The 24,386-nt window shown below is 40.8% G+C and overlaps 1 protein-coding gene across 10 annotated transcripts in view; it reads left to right on the forward strand.

Annotated features, from left to right (window-relative positions):
- The window catches only part of LOC126199361 (transcriptional enhancer factor TEF-1), an 835,913-nt gene that overhangs the window by 801,133 nt on the left and 10,394 nt on the right, over nucleotides 1–24,386 (forward strand). For 9 of the 10 annotated variants that reach the window (XM_049936232.1, XM_049936230.1, XM_049936227.1 and 6 more), the window contains 5 exons: nucleotides 11,411–11,541; nucleotides 13,675–13,833; nucleotides 15,087–15,124; nucleotides 20,833–21,010; nucleotides 22,808–22,870. In XM_049936232.1, coding sequence (XP_049792189.1) covers nucleotides 11,411–11,541; nucleotides 13,675–13,833; nucleotides 15,087–15,124; nucleotides 20,833–21,010; nucleotides 22,808–22,870 — 569 coding nt within the window. The remainder of the gene's footprint in view (nucleotides 1–11,410; nucleotides 11,542–13,674; nucleotides 13,834–15,086; nucleotides 15,125–20,832; nucleotides 21,011–22,807; nucleotides 22,871–24,386) is intronic. The other variant, XM_049936228.1, reaches the window with a different exon arrangement.

Below are 24,386 nucleotides of genomic sequence, written 5' to 3' on the forward strand. Positions count from 1 at the left end.
CACCTTCGTCTGGCGAACATGCATCGCGCTTTTTATGGTGTAACAAATTTAATTAACGTTCTAAAGGCGAGCATTTGGGTTGTTGCCGTCCCTTTTAATATTCGGAAAGCTACCTAAATGCACACACTTGCATGTCCGAAAAACCATTGACAAAACCATAACTGTCAAGATGAACTTTAAATTCCTGTTTTATTAATTGGGTTTAATTTTTTAATTACAGTTGAACTCAGAAATCCATATCTTTAAATACGGTAGACAACATACAAAATTCTTGAAGATCTTTTTAATTTTTTAAAATCTTTATCGACTATGCATGACGCCAGGCATTGAAAGATTTCAGAGACGCCCTGCTAGGATCGTAACACGTCTGTATAGCCAGTATGAAACTGTAACAGAAATGCTCGAGGAGTTTAAATGGGAATCCGCATAGAAAGGCGCGTACTCTCGCGAAACCCTGTTTGGTAAATTTAGATAAACTGTATTCCAGGGAAACTGTGCGACCGTTATGGTTCCACCATTGTATAAAGTATTTCGTTTGTAGTGAGAATAAGGTAAGAGAAATTAGGGCAGAAAATCTTTTCTTCCTCGCTCAGTATGCGAATGGAGTACGAAAGAAAATCGATAATATTAGTAGGATGTACCCTGCGCTATGTAGAAAATTGAAGATTCGTCGTTGCAGAGGAAATTGAAGTGTACAGATGCGAGCTGTGTTGGTGACCCTTCGCTCACAGTTCCAGGCAGTGTTGGCTTCCGTCATACAGCTTGAGGCTGCTGCCAAGAGGTATCATTGTGTGTGTGTGTGTGGGGGGGGGGGGGGGGGTCGTATGCCGGGATGCGAGGGACGTCGAGCACGACCCACGTGTCGCCCGATAGGTCCACTGCTGTGGCTGCCCGGGGTACTGCCTGCACTGAGGTTGACCCCTCACCCGTGGTCGAGTTGGAGATCATTCCAGTCTGGCAGGCAGCGAAAGACTTTCCAAGGGGCCGATAATAGGTCCTCGCAGGTTCGTTTGACGAACAGGTTTCGGGCGTTATCTGTGGCTGACGAAGTCTATGAGCCGGATGCGGTCGTCCACCCTGTTCCACAGGAAGCTTCTTGGCCCACAAGGTCTGGGCATTCACAGAGGGTGGGTCAGTTTATGGTAGTTGGGAGCTCCAACGTTAGGCGCGTAATGGGGCCCCTTAGGAGCATGGCTGCCAAGGAGGGGAAGGAATCCAGTGTGCACTCCGTGTATATACCGGTGGGAGTCATTCTGGACGTGGAAAGGGTGCTTCCAGATGCCATGAAGAGTACAGGGTGCAGCCAACTGCAGGTGGTGGCCCATGTCGGTACCGACGACGTGTGTCGCTTTGGATCAGAGGAGATTCTCTCTGGTTCGGGCAGCTAGTGGAAATGGTAAAGCCTGCCAGTCTTGCTTGCCAGATTAAGGTGGAGCTCACCATCTGCAGCATCGTCGACCGAACCGACTGTGGTCCTTTGGTGCAGAGCCGAGTGGAGGATCTGAAACAGAGGCACAGGAGGTTCTGTGACTGTGTAGGCTGGAGATCCCTTGATTTGTGCCATGGGGTGGTGGGTTTCCGGGTTCCACTTAATAGGTCAGGAGTCCACTACACACAGGAAGCGGCTGCACGGGTAGCGGGAGCGGTGTGAAGTGACTGGGCGGTTTTTTAGGTTAGAGGGTCTTAGGAAACCACAGAAAGGGCGTTCGTCTAAAAGGGGGCAGGTAAAGCACAGTAAGGTAGTTGTAGAAACGATCGGTATTGTAGTTGTAAATTGTCGTATCTGTGTTGGGAAAGAACCAGAGCTCCAAGCCCTAATAGAAAGCACTGAGGCTCAAATAGTTATAGGTACGGAAAGGTGGCTAAAGCCGGAAATACGTTCAGTCGAAATTTTTCAAACAACCTAACAGCGTCAGAAAGGATAGATTAAATACAGTTGATGGTGTTTACCTTTTAGTCAAATTGAATTAGATAGTGCCTGCGAAATAGTATGGGTAGAAGCTATACCTGTCAATCGGACTTAACTATTAACTGGTTCGTTTTACCGACCCCTCCGACTCAGAAGATATAGTTTCTGAACAGTTCAAGGAAAACTTGAGTCTCATTTCAAATAGGTACCCCCTCATACAATTACAGTCGGTGGCGACTTCAGTCTACCCTTGATATGCCGGAAAAATTACACGTTTAAAGCCTGCGGCAGGCATAAAACGTCATCCGAAATTGTACTGAATGCTTTCTCAGAAAATTATTTTCAACAATTAGTTCATGAGCCCACTCGAAGCGTAAATGGTTGCGAAGGCATTCTTCACCTCTTAGCAACAAATAATCTTGGACAAATAGGGAGTATCATGACGAATACGGGGATTAGCGACCACAAGGCAGTTGCTGCTAGGCTGAATACCGTAACACCCACAACCATCAAAAAGAAACGCAAAGTACATCTACTTAAAAAAGCTGATAAAAATGCTCTTAACGCCTTTTTAAGAGACAGTCTCCACTCCTGATCTGATCACGTAAGCGTAGAAAAGATGTGGAATGATTTCCAAGAGATGATATCGACGGCTATAGAGAGATGTATACCACATAAATTAATAAGTGATGGCACTGATCCCCCATGGTACACAAAACGGGCCAGATCGCTGTAGCAGAAGCAACGAAAAAAGCATGCCAAATTTAAAAGAACGCAAAATCCCTAATATTGGCAAAGTTTTGCAGAAGTTCGAAATATAGAGCGTGCTTCAATGCGAGATGCTTTTAATAATTTCCACAATGAAACTTTGTCTCGGAATCTGCCAGAAACCCAAAGAGATTCTGGTCGTATATAAAGCACACCAGGTGCAAGACGCAATCAATATCAACGATAACAACGGTTAAGTCACTGATGACAGTTCCACTAAAGCAGAGTTATTAAACACGGTTTTCCGAAACACCTTGACTAAAGAAGACGAAGTAAATATTGCTGAATTCCAATCAAGAACAACTACCAACATGAGAAACATGGATGTCCTCGGTGTAGCCGGCCGCGGTGGTCTAGCGGTTCTAGGCGCTCAGTCCGGAACCGCGCGACTGCTACGGTCGCAGGTTCGAATCCTGCCTCGGGCATGGATGTGTGTGATGACCTTAGGTTGGTTAGGTTTAAGTAGTTCTAAGTTCTAGGGGACTGATGACCACAGATGTTAAGTCCCATAGTGCCCAGAGCCATTTTTGAACACATAGTCAAGACGGATTCAGGAAATATCGTTCTTGCGAAACACAATTAGCTCTTTGTACTCTTGAAATAACTAGTGCTATCGACAGGCGATGTCAAATTTATTGCATATTTTTAGATTTCTAGAAGGCTTTCGACACCGTTCCTCACAATCGTCTTCTAACCAAACTGCGTGCCTATGGAATATCACCTCAGTTGTGCGACTGGATTCGTGATTTCCTGTCAGAAAGGTCACAGTTCGTAGTAATAGACGGAAAGGAAAGTCATCGAGTAAAACAGAAGTAATATCCGGCGTTCCCCAAGGAAGTGTTATAGGCCCTCTATTGTTCCTGATCTCTATTAACGACAAAGGCCGCGCGGGATTAGCCGAGCGGTCTTGGCGCTGCAGTCATGGACAGTGCGGCTGGTCCCGGCGGAGGTTCGAGTCCTCCCTCGGGCATGGGCGTGTGTGTTTGTCCTTAGGATAATTTAGGTTCAGTAGTGTGTAAGCTTAGGGACTGATGACCTTAGCAGTTAAGTCCCATAAGATTAAAAAAAAAGACAAAGGAGACAATCTGATTAGCCCTCTTAGATTGTTTGCAGATGATGCTGTCATTTACCGTCTTGTAAAGTCATCAGATGACCAAAACTAAATGCAAAATGATTTAGATAAGATATCTGTATGGTGCGAGAAATGGCAATTGACCCTGAAAATAGAAAAGTGTGAAGTTATTCACATGAGTACTAAAAGAAATCCGCTGAATTTCGATTACACGATAAGTCACACAAATCTGAAGGCTGTAAATTCAACTAAATACTTAGGGATTACAATTACAAATAACCTAAATTGGAACGACCACATAGATAATTTTGTGGGTAGAGCAAACCAAAGATTGCAATTCATTGGCAAAACATGTAGAAGGTGCAACAGATCTACTAAAGAGACTGCTCACACAACACTTGTCCGCTCTATTCTGGAGTATTGCTGTGTGGTGTGGGATCCGCATCAGGTGGGACTGGCGGATGACATGGAAAAAGTTCAAAGAAGGGAGGCTCGTTTTGTATTATCGCGAAATAGGGGAGAGAGTGTCACAGACGTGATACGTGAATTGGAGTGGCATTCTGAATTGGAGTGGCATTCATTAAAACAAAGGTGTATTTCGTTGCGACGGGATCTCCTCATGAAGTTTCAATCACCAGTTTTCTCCTCCATATTACGAAAACATTCCGTTGGCACCCACCTACATAGGGAGAAATGATCATCACGATAAGAGAAATCAGGGCTCGCACAGAAAAATTTAAGTGCTCGTTTTTCCCGCGCGTCGTTCGAGAGTGGAACGGTAGAGAGACAGCTTGAAGGTGGTTAATTGAACCCTCTGCCAGTCACTTAATTGTGAATAGCAGAGTAATCACGTAGATGTAGATAAATCTGCTTCGTGGTGGCCAAGCGGTTAAAGGCGCTACAGTCTGGAACCGCGCGACCGCTACGGTCGCAGGTTCGAATCCTGCCTCGGGCATGGATGTGTGTGATGTCCCTAGGTTAGTTAGGTTTAAGTAGTTCTAAGTTCTAGGGGACTGATGACCTTCGAAGTTAAGTCCCATAGTGCTCAGAGCCAACCAAATCTGCTTCGCTTGTCACGTATCACGTCATATAAGGGGAAATCAAAAGGTTTCCGTTTGAGGGAGTTGCTACAGCGTGTATGGAACATAGCGCAACTCCGATGCGGGTATACAGGGTCGTCAGAAACAGTCTGGAGATATTGTAAGGATATTGCACTGTAGATTGCGCTAAGAAATAATTCTAAAGAACAAAAAAGTTGGATACGTTGCACCGTTTCCATTGACGTTAGGCAGTCACGTCGTTGCGCGCGGAAATTAAAGCTTTCGCACGCGCTAATATGCGGTAATTCATGGACGTTTGTGGGACCGTGAGTTACCACTTGTACGGTTAGAGGAAACCAGGCTAAGAACACATTTGGCGCCTCTATCTCCGGTAGGCTACTTGAATTTGCGCGCACGACGACCTGACTAACTTCAGTGCTAGTTAAATCGGAAACGGGGCAGCGTATTTCTTAATAGTTATCTCAGTACGACCTATCCTGCAACGTCCTTGCTGACTTCTCGGACTGTTTCTGATCACTTGTACAAACACTGACATGTAGGCAAGAGATTAGTGCTACACTTGTCTTTCCGACGCGTGTGGTAAATGCGGAAACGTGAACTATGGCTGCGTTATTACCAAAGCATCCAAAGAGGGGCAGCGTGCTGTTATTATTTTCTTAGCTGCCGAAGGACAAACACCACTAGAATCCATCGGATAGTGAAGAATTGTACGGGGGCAGCATGCCTGCCGAAAAACACCGTTGTGGAATGGTGCGAAGATGTGCAGCAGCCTGTTACGGACTGCTAGACGCAGCAGGACACGAGGTTTTACCAAACGGGTATCTACAACCTGTTACATAGGTGGGATGATTTTGCCTGAATGACAACCGATTTTGGACAGTATTCGAACGGAAACTTTTTGGTCGACCCTTATACGAGGGTTGGAACTTAAATAGCAGCAACTATTTATTCACAACCGATACAAAAGAGTTACATGTTTGCCCCTGTTTCTGTCCTTCAAAGTAGTCACCAGCGTTGTGTAGAACCCGTTGGCGATGTGGAAGGCGTATTATACCGTTAGCAGAGCCTGTTCTGTGGATGGTGCGAATGAAGCGGTCTAAAGTTATCGTTGTTCTCGTGTACAACTGAGATGGTGTTATCCTAACACATTACGTTCCTCCATGGCAGACCGTCGTTTCTGGAGCATCACCTGCGACCAGCTTTGCGAAAGAAGCACCGACACTTTCTGCGCAACCCACCCATCATTTTGCACGACAATGCACGGGCGCATACAGCGCTAGCTGTGGCTGCTCTGTTCGGTCGATGGGACTGGGAAGTACTGTACCATTCACCATACTGCCCGGACTTGAGTCCTTGTGACTTTGATTTGATTCCGAAGATGAAGGAACCACTTCGTAGCATTCGCTTCATAACTGTTCCAGAGATTCGACAGGCAGTAGACCGCTCCATTCGCACCATCAACAGAACAGGCTCTGTAACGATATACTACGCCTTCTACAGCGCTGGCAACGGGTTCTACATAACGCTCGTGACTTCTTTGAAAGACAGTAACAGGTGCAAACATGTAACTCTTTTGTATCGGTTGTGAATAAATAGTTACCACTATTTAAGTTCCAACTCTCGTATTTTTCAGTGGTGCCCCCGCCCCGCCCCCAATTTTCACTTTGATAGATCGAATATATTATTTCTTTGTATTGGATTGGTGCATAAGTTAGTAGCATTTTTCCGTAGGGCTAATAAAAAACAGATACACAAAACAGAGACGTCAGTCATCAATAATACATTCTCCCTCTTTATTTAGAACAGTCTGCTAACGCCGGGGTAACTTTTAGATTCCGCGACTGTAGAAATCACGTGGTTTGAGGCAAAGAACTCCAAGTTCCTTGAAGCAGAATAGGTGAAAATTTGAGGAAGCAATATTAGGTGAATAAGGTAGCTGCGGAATGACTTCCCAACTCTTGTACAGCGTTTTTTTCTCAGCGTAGCAGAACGCGGGCGGGCGTTGTCCTGGAGTAGCATCACTTTACGCAGTGTTCCTGGCCGCGTTGTTTTTGGACTACGTCTGCAGGACGTCTAAGTTGTTGACAGTGAATGTCAGCAGTGTTCGGGGAAGCAATTCGTAGTACATACACCACACCATCGCTGTTCCGCCAGATTCATAACATTATTTTTGTGGGTGCTCACAGGTCTTTGTACGGTGAGTTGCTGCATTTTTTTTTTTTTTTTTTTTGGCTCGGCCATTCCTTTCTTTTCCTTATGTTAGCATAAAGACGCCATTTCACGTCACCAGTAACATTACAGGATAGGAATGGTTGGTGTTGTTCACGAGGCAGTTGGTGACGAGCAAGAAGAGATGCACATATAACCACCTGCTGATTTTTGTGATTTTGTCTTAGAGCATGCGGTATCCATACACCCGATTTTTGAACCTTGCCCATTGCATGCAAATGTCGCACGATGGTAGAATCTGGAATGGTCACAGTTCATCACATTTTCCAGTTCTTGGGTACACTGATGTGGATTAATGTGTTTAAACGATGTTCATCAAATTTCGAATGGCTTCCTGAACGTCGAGAGTCACTAATGTCAAAACAATCCTCCTTATGACGAGAAGACCATTTTCTTGTGGTGCTCTGTCCAGTGGCATTATTCCCACGTACAGCGCAAATGTTTGTGGCTGTCTACGCTGCTGTCACCCTTCTATTGAACTCAAACGGAAGAATTTGTCGGAAATATTCAGATTTTTCCGATTTTGCGGTGGTTAGCATTTTGGATCTTGTGCCTTCGAAGTAGAATTGATAGGAAGTTCATAGTAAAATGGGCTCCATTCTGTGGTTTTGGATTTTTTATGAAGTCTTACGCTTTATTAAAGTTTTTAACTTCTAAATAGAATGACGTACGTACCTACTGTAATGTCGAAATGACATTTTAATTTAAATGTTCATGGCAACTTTATTATACAGTTATACTTAAGTCCCTTGTCATTTCATATAATGTAACTCTCTATAATACAATTTATAATAAAAGTCTCGGTGATCAGTAGTGCAGCTACTGAAACATCTCTCTAGATACATGGAATAAATTTTGTAAATGCCTGCTGTTCAACTATAAGACTAAAAAGAAAAATAAAGATATTAAGGACTAATAAGCTTAAAACGAATAGTATTGTTACACTGTAAATATGTACACAGTCTATTTGGCAGCAGTGAAAAACGCAATATATTCTACAAAGTAACCAACCGTTCTCTAGGAAAAGGTTTCAAAACAAGTTTAATAAATTATAAATACGTTTGATTTAATTTTATATTTTTTGCAAGTATCCGTGAGGATACGGGAATCAGCTGCAACTGATTCTAAACGTAGCTGTCCGTTTTCCATAGGAGAACTTCTCAACACAGTGACATTCGTAATATTGATTGAAATTGCTTGGCAAATCGCTCGTGCGTGGTGTGTCAAGCCGAGCGACCGATTGCCGGCGACGTGTCCTGCGACGGATCGCTACGATAATTCGCTCGTGTGTGGGGCCTTCAACAAGAGGGCGCTGCTATGTTTCGGACGAGCGATCACGCCTGTAGAATATCTCGGACCGAGACTATCGGTTGGCAAGCCGTCAGGTTGGTGGCAACTGGGCGCTTATCGGCATTTCTGCAGCTGGGTTTGCGCTTGCGGCGCTAATCGAGCGTTTCCGTGCAAGCGGTCAATGCAGGCTAAACCCCCCACCCTCAAGTTGGTCGCCGCACTCCGCCTTTGTCCTCCAACTTCTCCCACTCAGTCAGTTGCCGTCGCGCTGTTATGTCGGAGCTGATGGTGGCGCTTCCTTCCCGGCTATCGGGGGAGCGGATCGCGACGGCATGCATCAGCGGACAGCGCCAGAAGGCTGTCGCCGCATACGTGTGCGCCTCGTTTGTCTTCTAATAGACCCTTCCTTCAGCGGACCAACGAGCCCAGTGTTTCTTCCCGCCAAAATCCGCCTTTTAGTCCTGCTACCCCGACACAATTTCCGCCCGCCTCGCTAGTCACAGGAATTTTTTTTTTTTCGAGACATGTCTGCTTGGCGACACAGCCTTTGTGTTTATTGGGAGCAGCAGCAAATGTTCGTCGACTACCGTTTCTGTACTTACAGAGGTGTTATCGGATGTGAGAGGTCCACCAAACGTGTCTTGACCTGATAACGACAAGACTCTTTCGGAAAAGACTATATTTCACAAATGCTGCCTATTTGATCTTACGATGTGTAGGTGACGGGGCAGTCGGAAGGAGAGGAGTAATAGTGAGGGGTACGGGAGAGTAGCCCCCGCCCCAGAAAAAATATCTTTGCAAACTGAAATCACGTCCTACCCTTCCCCCCATGTAGACAAACATGTCAGCTCAGTATCAGTATGAAAAAAGCCATAACATGTAATTGATATTTACTGTTACCAAGTGTACCAAGAACAGTATGTTATGAAATCTCAAAACTATTTCCTCCTTCACAGCAAAACTTAACGTGAGTAGCCTCCTCACCTCTTCAGCTCAAATCCTGAATTTGCTTTTGGTGAGGGTCTTTATGTAATGACAACAAATTCGAAGTTTTGGGACCTGCTTCCTGGTTGGTCCTGGGACTTGCTTCAGACATGCCAATTGGTACCGTGTAGCTCGGTGGTAAAGTGTCGTACTACAGATCTGAAGACATTAGTCCGTCTAATGAATTGGACCTCAATCTCAGCAAGGCCAAACTCGTGATAATTCATTGAGCAGTACAGGTTCAACTCATAGGTCGATTAAAGAAACTAGATGTCGTGAATTATTTCACTTACCTTGGGGTCAGCCATTTGTCCCTTAAACAAAGAGGCAAACAGTACATTCATGTCCCCAGAATGAGATTTTCACTTTGCAGCGGAGTGTGCGCTGATATGAAACTTCCCTAGCAGATTAAAACTGTGTGCTAGACCGAGACTCGAACTCAGGACCTTTGCGTTTCGTGGGCAAGTGCTTTCTGCTTGTAGAGCACTTGCCCGCGAAAGGCAAAGGTCCTGAGTTCGAGTCTCAGTCTGGCACACAGTTTTAATCTGCCAGGGAAGTTGTCAGTGCATTGATGTATTTGAGCTTTGGTGCTGGTGCAAGATGCTGTGCATAAAATGGACTTAAAGAATAATAAATGTGACCATTACTGAGCAACTCAGGATCTCCGTGCACCTTTGTCGTCTTGGGTCAACCAAAATATTCTCCAGTTCATGGCCATATTGTGCAAAGAGATGGAGAAAACCTAGAGAAAATAATCACAGAATGGAAGATCGGAGCCAAGAGACTGAGGGGAAAAGCAGCGAACTGGTGGATTGATCAAATCAAGATAATCTCTGGTCAACTCTCAGCAGGTTCAAAGAGAAGATGGTACCCATCCAGGATGAAGACGATTTGTGTGGTCATGACGCTCAACAGTGAGCATGATGGTGATAGTCATGATGGATCTAGAGGTCTCGGCTTGGATACCCAATTACTTCTAGGATTTTTGTGTGTCACTTATCATTTCTTTTGCTTCTGTTAATGTTTGTTGATGGGTAGCTAGTTACACTGTGGACCAAGAGTCCACATTAAACGGTAAACCTCTTTATAACTGACTGTTTAACTCAGTTCAAAAGTCAGAATGAGACAGTGATGTACCACCACCAATAGGACTGTGCTTAGTAAATCACTGGGATGGTCAAACCAATGTTCAGGTCAATAACAGCTTTTTCTTGTATTTTCTGTAATTCACTCTGCTGTACCAGGCTGTGGCCATAATCTCTGTGCATGTTAGGTGACGTTGTACTCAACATTAGGTTGTCATGCATTACATGTGATGTAGGTTTGTCTTAACCACCTGGATTGTCGAGGAGAACTAAGTGTGTACCACATATTATCTCCAAAGAGTCTTATTTCTCAGGTGTTAGTACAAGTCACTTTAGATTTGTTTTTGTTATGTGAATGTACAGACAGGTCAAATGAAAAGCTATTGACATGTTGCTACAAAATTACGACCCAACTTCAGTGAAAGTATCATTTACAGTACAGAAATTTAGAGGTGTTCTTTTCTTATTTTCTGCTAGAGCAGTTGACTTTGAGAAACGTTTTGTTCATCATAGCCTTTCATTCTTTTGATACACAGTGGTGTTGTTATAGTTTTATTTTATTTGAAACTCTGAATCTGATTTGTCGTCTGTTTTAATTTTGTATCTTGCAGCAACCAATCAAGTAACATTTCCTTGCAATTTTCAAGAATTTTGATAGACCCAAAGCTCAGTAAAAAGCACAAAAAAGTAGTCATTAAGTGGGGAAATGGGGCTGCAGAAGTTACACTGTTTTATACATAATTTCCAGCAGTTCTTTACTGCAAAAGTAATTGCTCCAAATGAATTTAATGATACTGATGAATAAATTGCACATCTGTTTTTTGGAAAGTCATTTTGTCCCATCCCTTGCATTTTATGTACTTCTTTCTATTTTTTACTTTTGCACATGTACAGGTAATGACATTTATTGTGAATGTGGTGGAGTTTTCTGATAAGGCATTTTTATTTGAAAATTGAACACCTGTTTCTGTTTTTTTTATGTTTTTAATGTGTGTGTACTATTGGTTTTCAGGTCGCAACGAGCTAATAGCCAGATACATAAAACTTCGGACAGGGAAGACAAGAACTCGCAAGCAGGTCAGCTCTCATATACAAGTGCTGGCAAGAAGAAAGCTCAGAGAAATTCAAGCAAAACTAAAAGTTGTAAGTACTGTAAAGTATGCCAATAAATTAAGTATACTAGATAAAACATGCTCTTGCTAGCTACCACCCTGTTTTAATAGATATATCTATAAATGCATGATCATATATACCTGAATTGATTTTGGCCATCAGCTTTGGTACAGAGGTGGATTGCATATTACTGCCAAACATTTCCTGTTTTTAAACAGTTACAAGTTTATATGTTCTTTGTATGCTTACTAACACCAATCAGAGAAAAGATAAATTAGCTTATTTTGAAAAACATATAATGCATATTATGTGGTACAGATGTAAGATTGTAATGATCAGTTATCAACCATAATTAATTGAGGTTTGTGGTTGATTATGCATGAAGAACTGTAATCATGACATGCCCACTACCACACTGTTGTACCTAATTATTTAAGTCTTGCCTGTGGCTTGTTTAACAGACAGTGAATGTATATCTCCTGCCTGATATGCTGTAACAGTAGTAGGGCTCAAATCTCAATCAATACAATCTGTATAAAAATATATATGTAGATTTTCTAAATTACCGAAGGCAAACCTTGAAATGGATTCCTTAACAAGGCCTTAGCCGATTTCTTTTCAGACTTTGATAGTGCTGCTTCTACACTGGGGTGACAAAATTCATGGGATGCCTCCTAAAATCATACCAGACGTTTTGCCCAGCCCAGTGCAGCAACTCTATGTGGCATGGGCTCGTCAAGTCATTGGATGTCCTCTACTGAAATATTGAGCCATGCTGCCTCTGTAGCCGTCCTATGAAAGTGTTGCTGGTGCAGGATCCTGTTTATGAACTGATCTTGTGATTATGTTCCATAAATGTGCAATGGAATTCATGTTGGGCAATCTGGATGGGCAGATCGTTTGCTTGAATTATCCAGATTATTCTTCAAACCAGTCATGAACAACTGTGCCCCAGTGACAGGGTAAATTGTCATCCATAAAAATTCCACCATTGTTTGCTGCAAATGGTCTCCAAGTAGCTGTACATAACAATTTCCAGTCAATGATTGGTTCAGTCGGACCAGAAGACTCAGTCCATTCAATGTAAACACAGCACACACCACTGTAGAACCACTGCCAGCTTGCACTGTGCCTTGTTGACAACTTGGTTCCATGGCTTTGTGGGGTCTGCACAACACTCAAGCCCTTTCATCAGCTCATACCAACTAAAATTGGGGCTCATCTGATCAGACCATGATTTTCCTGTTGTCTAGCGTCCAACCAATATGGTCACGAGCCCAGGAGGGGCACTGCAAGCATTGTTGTGCTGTTCGCAAAGGCACTCACATTGGTCATCTGCTGCCAAAGCCCATGAATGCTAAATTTTACTGCACTGTCCTAATGGATATGTTTGTTTTACATCCCATGTTGATTGCACTTATTTTGCACAGTGTTGCTTGTCTATTAGCAATGACAACAGTACACAAACGCTGCTGCTCTCGGTCATTAAGTGCATTGTTGATGGTGAGAGGTAATGACTGAAATTTGGCATGCTGGTATATTCTTGACACTGTGTATCTTGGAATACTGAATTCCCTAATGATTTCTGAAGAGGATGTCCCATGTCTGTAGCTCCAGCTATTATTCCATGTTGGAAGTCTCTTACTCCCCTTTGTGTGGCCATGATCACATCAGAAACCCTTTCACATAAATCAGATGAGAGCAAATGACAGATTCACCAATTAAAACTTTTGCCCTTTTATACCTTGTGTATGCAGTATTATCGCCATTTGTATACATGCAATCACTATCCCACGACTTCCATCACCTCGGGGTATAATAAAGTCCATTTAAACAAAGTGTTAATCCTTTAAGTCTCATCTTGAATACATGCAACATGGCAAATATCTCAGATGGTGGAAAGGTGTTTTTGACAACTGTATTGGCACAACTGTATTGGCTTTACCTTGTTGATTATTAATGGTTTATTTTTTAATTGTATAACAAGTCTGTAAATTATTTAATTTTTATTGTATTCATGTATTACCATTTGTTGTCCCTCTTCATCGTGTAAGATTAGTCTTGCAATAAATTAAAAGCTAAACAACTGCATAAAACTCCTTTACATGGATAGTGGAATTATTTATAATAAACCGTGCAGTCGCAGTACCTGACATCTTACAGTCTCCCACACAGGACCATGCAGCAAAGGAGAAAGCTCTGCAGACGATGTCCAGCATGTCCAGTGCACAAATTGTGTCAGCGACAGCTATTCATAACAAGGCAGCAGCTGCTGGTTTGGCAAGCCTGGGCCTCGGGTCACCAGTGTCTTATCCTGCACCAGTGAGTACCATTCTTAATATATTAATACAATAATAGAAATTCTGGGCAAAATAAAAACAATGGAATACAACATATCCTACACATAATTGGCCAGCAGATGCACAAATAAATTCCTTTGTAATATCAAAACACTGCTCACTTCTCTCACCACCCTCATATCACATATTTAGTTCATGTGCATTGGCAGATGAAGTTCTTGACACTGTTTCTTCCTGCAAGCTCATTACTTTTATGAATAATATGTCACTTGTAGACTCATTTACTCTTCAATATTTATGTTGACATTGTCAAAATTGGTGTGCTATTGGGTCATAAATGTGTGAAAATGGCAGAGAAAATGGGAATGTACATGGATAAAAATTATTAAAAGAAATGATATAATCCCCTGTTTTGGTGTACTAATATGACACAGAATCTATTGTCCTCCCAATGACACTGACAAAATTGCATCTGGAAAAGTATTAATTAACGAAGCTTTCACACCCTCTTGAGACAAGGAAGGAATAAATGCCAATTAAAACAAGAAATAAAAGTTAATTGAATGTCCATCCTTTCAAATGAATGATGAAGTGCTTCAATTGCAGAAAACATCTGGATCGTTTTATTTATGAAGTGGCCAGAATTTTACCAAGACACAATGCCCTCAGTTATGAAATGCTTTGTAGATTCAGATAACCACACTGAATTATTTGTGTCCACCTTGTTATTGCTATTTCAAAAAATAGATGTAGGTTGCACAATTTTTTTACCTCCTCCTTTGATGGCTGCTTTTTGGCAGTAAATTTCTGAATTTTTAAGATGAGTGACAATAAGTTTATCTATGTAATTTTATTAGATCAGAGTTGGAGACTTATTTTGCTTTTATAGTAATCGAGGATAGGCCCACGCCACATTTGTTAATGCAGTACTCCCCTTGTATTTTCACATAACCTGATAATGCCATGTGTGGCTGAAACACATCGTTCTTGAGTTAGTGAAGAACATTGTGCAACCTACTAGTGTTTTTTAAACAGTAGCAATAGTAAGGTTGCCGCACCAACACACAAAGATGAAATGGAATAATTTTCACCTTGTTATTTTTCTCTTCGACTCTTCAGGTAACACTGTATAGATGAGAAAGAATTATATTTTGTACTTTTATATTCTGTTATTAATCACACAAATTTACACTTGCGAACCAAGAAATTACTTTTCCTGCCTTTATTTTTTTGTTACTTCATTCTAACATGATCTTAATTTTTTTCCCACTACAGTTTTGGCAACCAGGTCTTCAGCCAGGAACTTCACAAGAGTGAGTAGCATGTTTGGAATTCTGTATTCATTTATATGATATTCAACAATAGTGTATAATAAAAAAATTATAATTTTCAACTCAAAACCTATTTTATATCACCATATCATAGATCCATTTGTCATTTATAAAGTACTGCTTTTGTGACTGTCATCTTTGTTGTTTAAACTCACTTCACCTGTGTGTGGGTGCACAACCCTATCTCATCAAGACGCCTTAGACAAAGCACTCTACCTATTTTTCATTTGATCACTAATAGTTGGTAGCTCTTTGGGTGAAGGGAGACTGCCAGAGTGATTTGTGTGTGGACAAGATATGTGGGAAAGGAAAGATTTGAAGTTACTGACATGCGTGTTGGAGCAGATATGTTTGCCATGGATGCCATGTCTGCTAGGGAGGAACCTTTTTATGTGTAAGGGGTGACAGCTGTTGAAATGGAGGTGTACTTACTGATTTCTTTTATTTGAACTGTTGTTGTTGTTGTTGCGGTCTTCAGTCCTGAGACTGGTTTGATGCAGCTCTCCATGCTACCCTATCCTGTGCAAGCTTCTTCATCTCCCAGTACCTACTGCAACCTACATCCTGCTGAATCTGCTTAGTGTATTCATCTCTTGGTCTCCCCCTACGATTTTTACCCTCCACACTGCCCTCCAATACTAAATTGGCGATCCCTTGATGCCTCAGAACATGTCCTACCAACCGATCCCTTCTTCTGGTCAAGTTGTGCCACAAACTCCTCTTCTCCCCAATCCTATTCAGTACCACCTCATTAGTTATGTGATCTACCCATCTAATCTTCACCATTCTTCTGTAGCACCACATTTCGAAAGCTTCTATTCTCTTCTTGTCCAAACTATTTACCGTCCATGTTTCACTTCCATACATGGCTACACTCCACACAAATACTTTCAGAAACGACTTCCTGACACTTAAATCTATACTCGATGTTAACAAATTTCTCTTCTTCAGAAACACTTTGCTTGCAATTGCCAGGCTACATTTTATATCCTCTCTACTTTGACCATCATCAGTTATTTTACTCCCTAAATAGCAAAACTCCTTTACTACTTTAAGTGTCTCATTTCCTAATCTAATTCCCTCAGCAACACCCGATTTAATTTGACTACATTCCATTATCCTCGTTTTGCTTTTGTTGATGTTCATCTTATATCCTCCTTTCAAGACACTGTCCATTCCGTTCAACTGCTCTTCCAAGTCCCTCGCTGTCTCTGACAGAATTACAATGTCATCGGCGAACCTCAAGTTTTTACTTCTTCTCCATGAATTTTAATACCTACTCCAAATTTTTCTTTTGTTTCCTGTACTGCTTGCTCAATATACAGATTGAATAACATCGGGGACAGGCTACAACCCTGTCATACTCCCTTCCCAACCACTGCTTCCCTTTCATGCCCCTCGACTCTTATAACTGCCATCTGGTTTCTGTACAAATTGTAAATAGCCTTTTGCTCCCTGTATTTGACCCCTGCCACCTTTAGAATTTGAAAGAGAGTATTCCAGTCAACATTGTCAAAAGCTTTCTCTAAGTCTACAAATGCTAGAAACGTAGGTTTGCCTTTCCTTAATCTTTCTTCTAAGATAAGTCATAAGGTCAGTATTGCCTCACATGTTCCAGTATTTCTTTATTTGAACTATGTTGTGGAAATAAGCCCAGTGAGATGGAGGTCAACATGAAGCTGGCTTTTTTTGGAGAAGGACCAGATGAATCTTGAGTTGGGAAAAGAGTTAAAACTGTTGCAAGGAGTGGATTTGTTCTTTGCCATGAGTCCAAACCCCAAATATTTCGTCAGTAAAACTGTTCAATCTGGACCTGACCCCCCCCCCCCCCACCCCAGCCACCCCACACCCCACACCCCACACCCCACACACACACACCCAACGATCAACTTTACGTCGAATTGTGAGCTTTTCTTTGTATAGATGAATTCATGCAAACTTGAGCATTGACAATTTCCTATGTTTTACCAACAATAGAAAAAAAATTCACATTTATTGTATCAGAAGCTATTGAAAATCCTTGAATATGCAATATAAGCAAACAGAGATGCAGGCATGTAACATTTTTTATTTATCTTTATTTATTTATTTATTTAACCTGTTCCAATTCAGGCCATCAGGCCGTCTTATATTGGACCAAAGTTTCACACAAACAGTACCTCATTTACGTCATAGTTACGTAAGAAATAACAGTATGAAAAATGATATTAAAATTATTTGAGTGTTTATAGAGGCAATGTAAGTAAGTAATACTGACTGTGAACTGATAAAGTTAATACTGGCAGTATTTGTAATATTGCTGTTGCTGTCACTAATAATGATAGTAGTAATAAATGAAGATGATGATGATGATGACAATAATAAATGTAATGATAATAATTTATAAGTGTACAAAATATGTGTTTCCTGATACAGCGGGTTCTGGGGAAAGGATATTTAAGGGGACTGCACCAACTAAGAATAACAGGAAATGAGGACGATCTGGCATCGGGAAAGTGGTGGAATGATGGTGTGGACAGAAAGGATTTTGTTCTGTTGGGAATGAGTTTTTCTGCCATATTGTTCAGACAATTGTGTTAAGGTTGAGGAGAGATATGAGGGACAGTGTACATTGATAAGACAGTAGAGAAGACAGACTGTATGGAAATCTCTTTGCTTATCTGCATGCAGCCAGGATAGCTGTCTGTGCATATGATAAAAACATATGATGAAAGATTTGAACATCACAAATATAACAGACACAGGCATTCATAACCAGTTCCAAGCTGTGTAAGATTTACTGATAAGGACCTCACAGGATAACATCACTGTAATCAGTAATTGGAAGTATAAATGTTTGTACAAGTTTCTTTTTCGGGCCAAGAAGTAAGAGCTTTTTATATTTTTGTTGGGGGTGGAGAGATACTGATGCCTTCTTGCACACTGCAGTTATGTACTCAGTCCAATTTAAATTTTCATCTGTCATTACTCCTGGACTCTTTGCTGAGGGAGAGAAGCTGATCTTTGTGCCATTAGGATTACAGTTGGTAGGGATTCCCAATATTTGGGGCTCATGAGCCTAGAATGACCAACCAGTACCTCTTGGGTTTTGGATGGGTTTGCACCAATCTTAACAATGCACACAGATCGGTATTGAGATTCACAGTAGCCATCTTCAGGTTTATTGGTGTTGCGCTGAGGTATAACTGGAGGTTCTCAGTATATATATGTGGTGTTTGTAGTAGGACAAAACTGATGACATGTCATTGGCATACAGTGGAAAGAGTATAGTACATAATACCGGACCCTAGGGCATGCTTGATACTACCTGTCTCCATTGCAACTTCACAGTGCTATGCGTTGCTAGCAAAGTGGTAGGTGTGAGCAAAACCATTGCATAGTACTTGGTAAGAAATTTAGGCTGCTACATTTGGCAAATAAAATGTCAAAGTAGAGCATGTCAGAGGCTTTGCTGAAACTAAGAAGCACATGATAGTCATCTCTTGTCATCCATAGCAAGCTTCAGGTCATATGTTACCTTTATTAAGTCAGATGATGTTCTGTGTCGTTTATGGAAACCTGTCTGGTATTCATCTACTAGCTTGTTTATAATTAAGTAGTTCGTTAGCTGGTCGTTGACTACATATTGTTATGCCTTGGTCTGTGCAAGAACAGTGCAAATAGATCAGAAATCAAAGAGGTCTGTGGCAATGTCAGTTTTAGGTAGTGACGTAACTAGTTGCTGTTTCCAGACTTCCGGGAAAACACTTGTGGTTTAGGAGTGATTGAAGATAGCTGTTATACTGGGCAGTAATGGGTCAGTAATATACTTCATAATTTGGAATGCCATCCCACCTTGTCCAGTAGACACTGATCTAATATAAATGATATCTTTTTGACAATATTACAAGTAACATGCATGGAAAGTATTTTTGGTGGCTACAGTCATTTACTCCCATGAACAATCAGTGAGACTCTGTTTCATTTGTGGTGCAATTGTGACTGTAGTTAATGTGAAGTACTGGTTTAGTTCTTCAGCTCGAACAATAGGATCAACTGCAGCTTTTACTTTGCCTATGCCAAGACCGTGCCGATTTTTCCATTGAACAGCTGCTCTTTTGTTTTCATTTAATATATCGGCTTGCCTGAGTTTAGCATTTCTCACAGCTTGACTGACTGTTTCACTTCTGCTTATAAGCAGTATGATTTACAGTCATAGGGTGTACTTTATATGCCTAATGTGCAATGTCTCCAAGATCTAGAGTATTGTTTGTCTTTATGGGACCCTTACCAGTTGGGTCTGATTCAAGAAATGGAGAAGGTCCAAAGAAGAGTGACAAGATTTGTGACCGGTGCATTTAGCCATCACGAGAGTGTTACAAATCTCGTAGAAAGTTTGAAGTGGGGAACACTTGCAGATAGGTGACGTGCTAAACAGAAGTGACTGCTCGTTAAATTCCAAAATCCGATCTTTGCCGAGGATGTAGAGCATATATTATTACCACCAACTTTCAAATCGCACAATGATCACCATTCAAAGATAAGGGAAATTAGAGCTCGTACTGAGGATTTCAGACAGTCGTTTCTCCTGCGCAATCTGTGAGTGGAACAGAGGGTGGGGGGGGGGGGGGGGGGGGGGAATATGACTTTGGTGTGAGCCGTGTCCTCCACCACACACTACGTGGTGTCTAGTGGAGTATACATGTAGATGTAGATCTATGGGCTGTTTTAGTTCTTCAGTAAGTCAACGTGCAGGTTTCGTTCTTACTCTTTCAGTTTTTGGGGGAGCAGCTCTTCCACACTGTTGTCAGTAATTACGTGCTATGGCGTCCAGGGCAGTCAGCATCTTTATACCGATCGTAAACTCTTGACTTACACATAGCAGATTTGCTGAAAGCCACAGGCAACATTCCGAATGTGATGCTGCACTTTATTCCATTTTGCAAGCAAAATTTAATGCAAATTCTTAAATCCACCTTTTTCGAAAGAAAAAAATTTGCCGAGCACTTGAAAACGCGTGTAATATTTTTTACTGTCAACAATAAACTAAATATTCAAAACAGCAAGAATATGCAAACATATATGAGAAACATGTTTACCAACAAGATAAAAAAATTAAAATAGGATCTATAAAACACATGAAATTTTGAAAAAATCCTATTACTTTTTGATCACACCTCATATGTAGGAAACTAGTACTATAGTCAAATGTAGGTGGGAATAAAATTCTAGTTATCAAGCTGATATGAACATATGTATAAGTTGATATACTTTTTCAATTAGTCCTAGCTTAGTCTCATCATTTCTATCTCTTTCCTGTTTTTCACCAAACTATTATACTCTATTGGTCTGTCTGGCTGTGCCTCCTTTGTCCTGGAGTGAAGTAAAAGTTCTTTTAATTAAATCCATAATCTTGGGCAAAAATTCTTGTTTAACTTGCCTTATCAAATTCGGATAAAGTCCCAAACTTTTGATGACTGCCTCCATAATATGAGTCCTTTCAGCCATTTACTCTTTTTCGCTCAATATTTCTCTGTAAGCTTGTATCTGCTTGCTCTCTGTAAATAGAATTTTTCTGTTTCTTTTTAATTACAATTTGCATTGTGAATATTCACAGTTCAAATCTCTTTTATGTTAAAGAGACCATTTCTACTATTCTATTATCATAATAAAACTATATATAACTACTGAGATTGTTGTTTGTTTTACAGTGTTAAGCCTTTTGCACAACCTCCTTATGGTGGGAAGCCAGCAACAGCTGTGTCCTCCAGTGACATGACACTGCAGGCCCCACCACCACCTCCATGGGAAGGTCGTGCTATTGCAACGCATAAGCTCCGTCTCGTTGAATTCTCTGCCTTCATGGAACAGCAGCAAGATGCCGATACTGTAAGTTTTTGGACATGTAGTTCTTACTGCAATGATTAAGCAGTAATCTGCTTATAAAAGATACATAATCAGTTTACTTAATTAATCATTGATGAAAGTGGCACTTGTTCTTGTAGATTCACATGATTACTCAGTCTTCCAATGAAAGTGAATGTAAATAATTACCCAAGAAAAATGCACCTTTTCATTACTGTGTTATTATCTTTGTGATAAGCTCAGAGTATACTGCTGTATTCAAGATAACACAAATCTGTTGTATCTTCATGCTGAAACTGCGAGAAAGACACACCGGGACTTACTCTTCAGACGAAATGGGGAAGTTATCAGATTTCATTTAATTATGTGGATATTTAACATTAAAATTCTTGATTTCAGTAATGTTGGATGATACACAAATGGTCGATCTGTCTTTTAGGGAATTACGCTTCTGAGTTTGTTTATGTGTTACTCATCCGTGGATGCCATATTATTGTAGTGTAGGACCAAACAGCTTGGTCTTCCGTCCCATGCCCCAGTGGAACCACAAATACTTTTAATAGGCAAAAGTAAATAAGGATGCAGGAAATATAATAAAAGTGATTAGATAATGGTGCTATTTTTGTCAGTGTTTGGGATTTTACTTACCTAAACTGTGAAGATTGAAGACAGACTGACATCAGAGTTCGACACTATTTTTTGAAGTTCTCCTAAATTCTCTACTCTATATCTGCAATTAGAAACTGGGATTAAGTCCTCCAGAACAGATTTTTGGCATAGTTTCTGTGGCAGTAAACTTCATATAGTAAAAAAAAAAAAATTCATGTACAGATAAATTTAGCTTTCTTCAACTCGAGTGATTAGTTGCTACTGATTTTCCCCTGTTACATAGAAACTAATAATAAAACATTATTTGATTGATTGACTTTTAGTGCAAAGAGAATGAGAAGCAAATGCCTATCTTACTTTTCCTTCCTCATAGTTTATTTGGGAGCCATAATAGCCTTGTGGCTAAAACACTACACTCTGACCCTGGAGATCCCAAGTTCAAACCAAATATGGGTAGGGATTTTTCCTCTTTCCCAGTCGCACCGGAATGGCTCGAGGTCCACTCAGCCTCATGTCAAAATGAGTACTGGGGATCTTTCCCAGGGGTAAAGGGTGGTCGGGGTGAGGAATGTCCCAGCCCTCCGTCTCCCAGTGCCGCGGTGGATAGAAGGGTTGCGCTGTATCAGCAGTCTTGTATCCCAGCCTTTACCTTTTATCGTAATGAGTATTTTGTGATTTAAATATGTTAACGAAAAGACTTAGTAGGATGTAAATGATTTAAGGATAAAGGTAACAGCTTGCTGAATAGTAGAAGCATTGAGTAGTTAAAGTGCACTTACACAAGCCTGAGAAGTTCCATAGAGCGCGCGCACACACACACACACACACACACACACACACACACACGCGCACACACACACACACACACACACACACACACACACACGAGCGAATGCTGTAGTACCGGCTGACTGCAGTGTGAAGTTTTCAATCTTGTTTATGTTCCTTTTGACGACTAAGTGCTTTTACTGCTCAGTGAGTTGTTGTTGTTTTCTCTTCTTAAATTATTTAAATCATGTGGTTTATGTATTTATGGTCTTTACTTCTGGTATTATTTTAGAATTACTGTTTTTATGACTGTCACTGCTCCTGCACTGCAAACTACAAATTTTGACTGCAAAATTGTTGACAGAACAAGCTATTTGAATATACTGTTATTTCTGCAGGTTTAAGGAGTTATTTTACTTAAAAATATTTTTTTCCTTGTTTCAGTACCACAAACATTTGTTTGTGCACATAGGTGAATCAGCCAGCTACTCTGTGCCACTGTTAGAGGTAAGTAGATTGTTGATATGAGAAAAAACTGATTTCTGTTCTATGTATGTGATGAGTATGAAACCTTGGCAGGTAATACCTGGTGTGTGTGTGTGTGTGTGTGTGTGTGTGTGTGTGTGTGTGTTTTCCCCACCCATTCTAAATTACTGACAATATTTTTATAGTTGTTTATTTTGGAAGTTGAAAATAATTTCAGTGTAAAGGATGTACCACTGCTGCTCAGATTTGATGCAGCATTTAATCTTTCATACCTAGCAAGTATTGAAAACAACTGTTGACAGAAACTGTATAAATGATACACCGCTGCATTACATTCCTCAGATAACCCTGAGAAATTGCATCTCTGATGTAAATTTCTTCTGGGCGTGTGGGTAGAAAAATTTGGACAATGAAATAAGAAAGGTGTATTTTAAAGGCAGTAGAGAAAGGTGGTTAGAAGCAGATCATGACATCATGAACAGAGGATGGTAAAAAGTAAAACAAACTGCAACTGCTGTGCTACTTGAACAATAATCAGTTTTCAGAATGGAGGCAATTCATGGGTAACCACTTGAGAAAATAACGAAATGAAGGTAGCTGCTTGGTTGACAAAAGGGTGATCTGTTAATTAGACCCCAGGATGTAAATAGAGAATGACAGTTGATTAATGTATATGCATTGGTTCTGGTGTGGATCTCTATGAAAGCCCCAGTTTTTAGTGCTGTAGGGGCACGAGAACAAGTGAACTGGTGCATAGAATTGCTTGCAACAGACAAGCTGTATGTAACATATTAAGCTGTGGAGTCACGTGATGTACTGTGTGTTCCATGAGTGTCAGAGCTGTGTAAATAGGGGAAAAGATGGCCAGTGGGAAACATCAATTGGAAGGAAGGATGAAAAGCCTGCAGAGTGCACAAAGTTTCATGTCTTTTTGTTTATGCAGGATATTAACTACAGGTCGCAGGTAAAAATTATGCTTGAGCATGCAATCATGTGTGTGATGAACATAAAAATGGGCATAAAAAGAGAAAGAGAGAAACACAGTACTTATCAGGTGCTGCAAAATAAATATTACATAATATAACATTTAACATTCATTATCTGTGTGAAGTGAAGTCCCATTAATAAAATGATTTAAAAAAAAAAAAACCTAGATTTGTGATTCTTAGTAGAAACAATATGGCTGCCATTGAACATAAGGCTGCACAATGTTAAATGCATAGCAGACAAAGAAGCAAGTGGTTCTAATGGATCTAATTGATCAGCACAAGGAGGTTCACTCATTTCAACATTATCTATGGGAAATACTGGGATAAATTCTTGTATCCGATTCCACTCATCGGCTTTGAGCAATGTTGTCAAACCTAAGGCAAAGATGCTACGTATAGGCAATCTATGAAAGCAATGGATCACAGTCATAAACAAATGAATGTAGCATATGATAAAATTAGTCACATTCACGCAATTATTTACTTAGTTATGAATTATACTGAAACGAACTGAAGATAACGAAAATAAGAACAAGAATTTTAAAAAA

Source organism: Schistocerca nitens, chromosome 8, assembly GCF_023898315.1.
Source record: "Schistocerca nitens isolate TAMUIC-IGC-003100 chromosome 8, iqSchNite1.1, whole genome shotgun sequence".
In the NCBI taxonomy this organism is placed as follows: Eukaryota; Metazoa; Arthropoda; class Insecta; order Orthoptera; family Acrididae; genus Schistocerca; species Schistocerca nitens.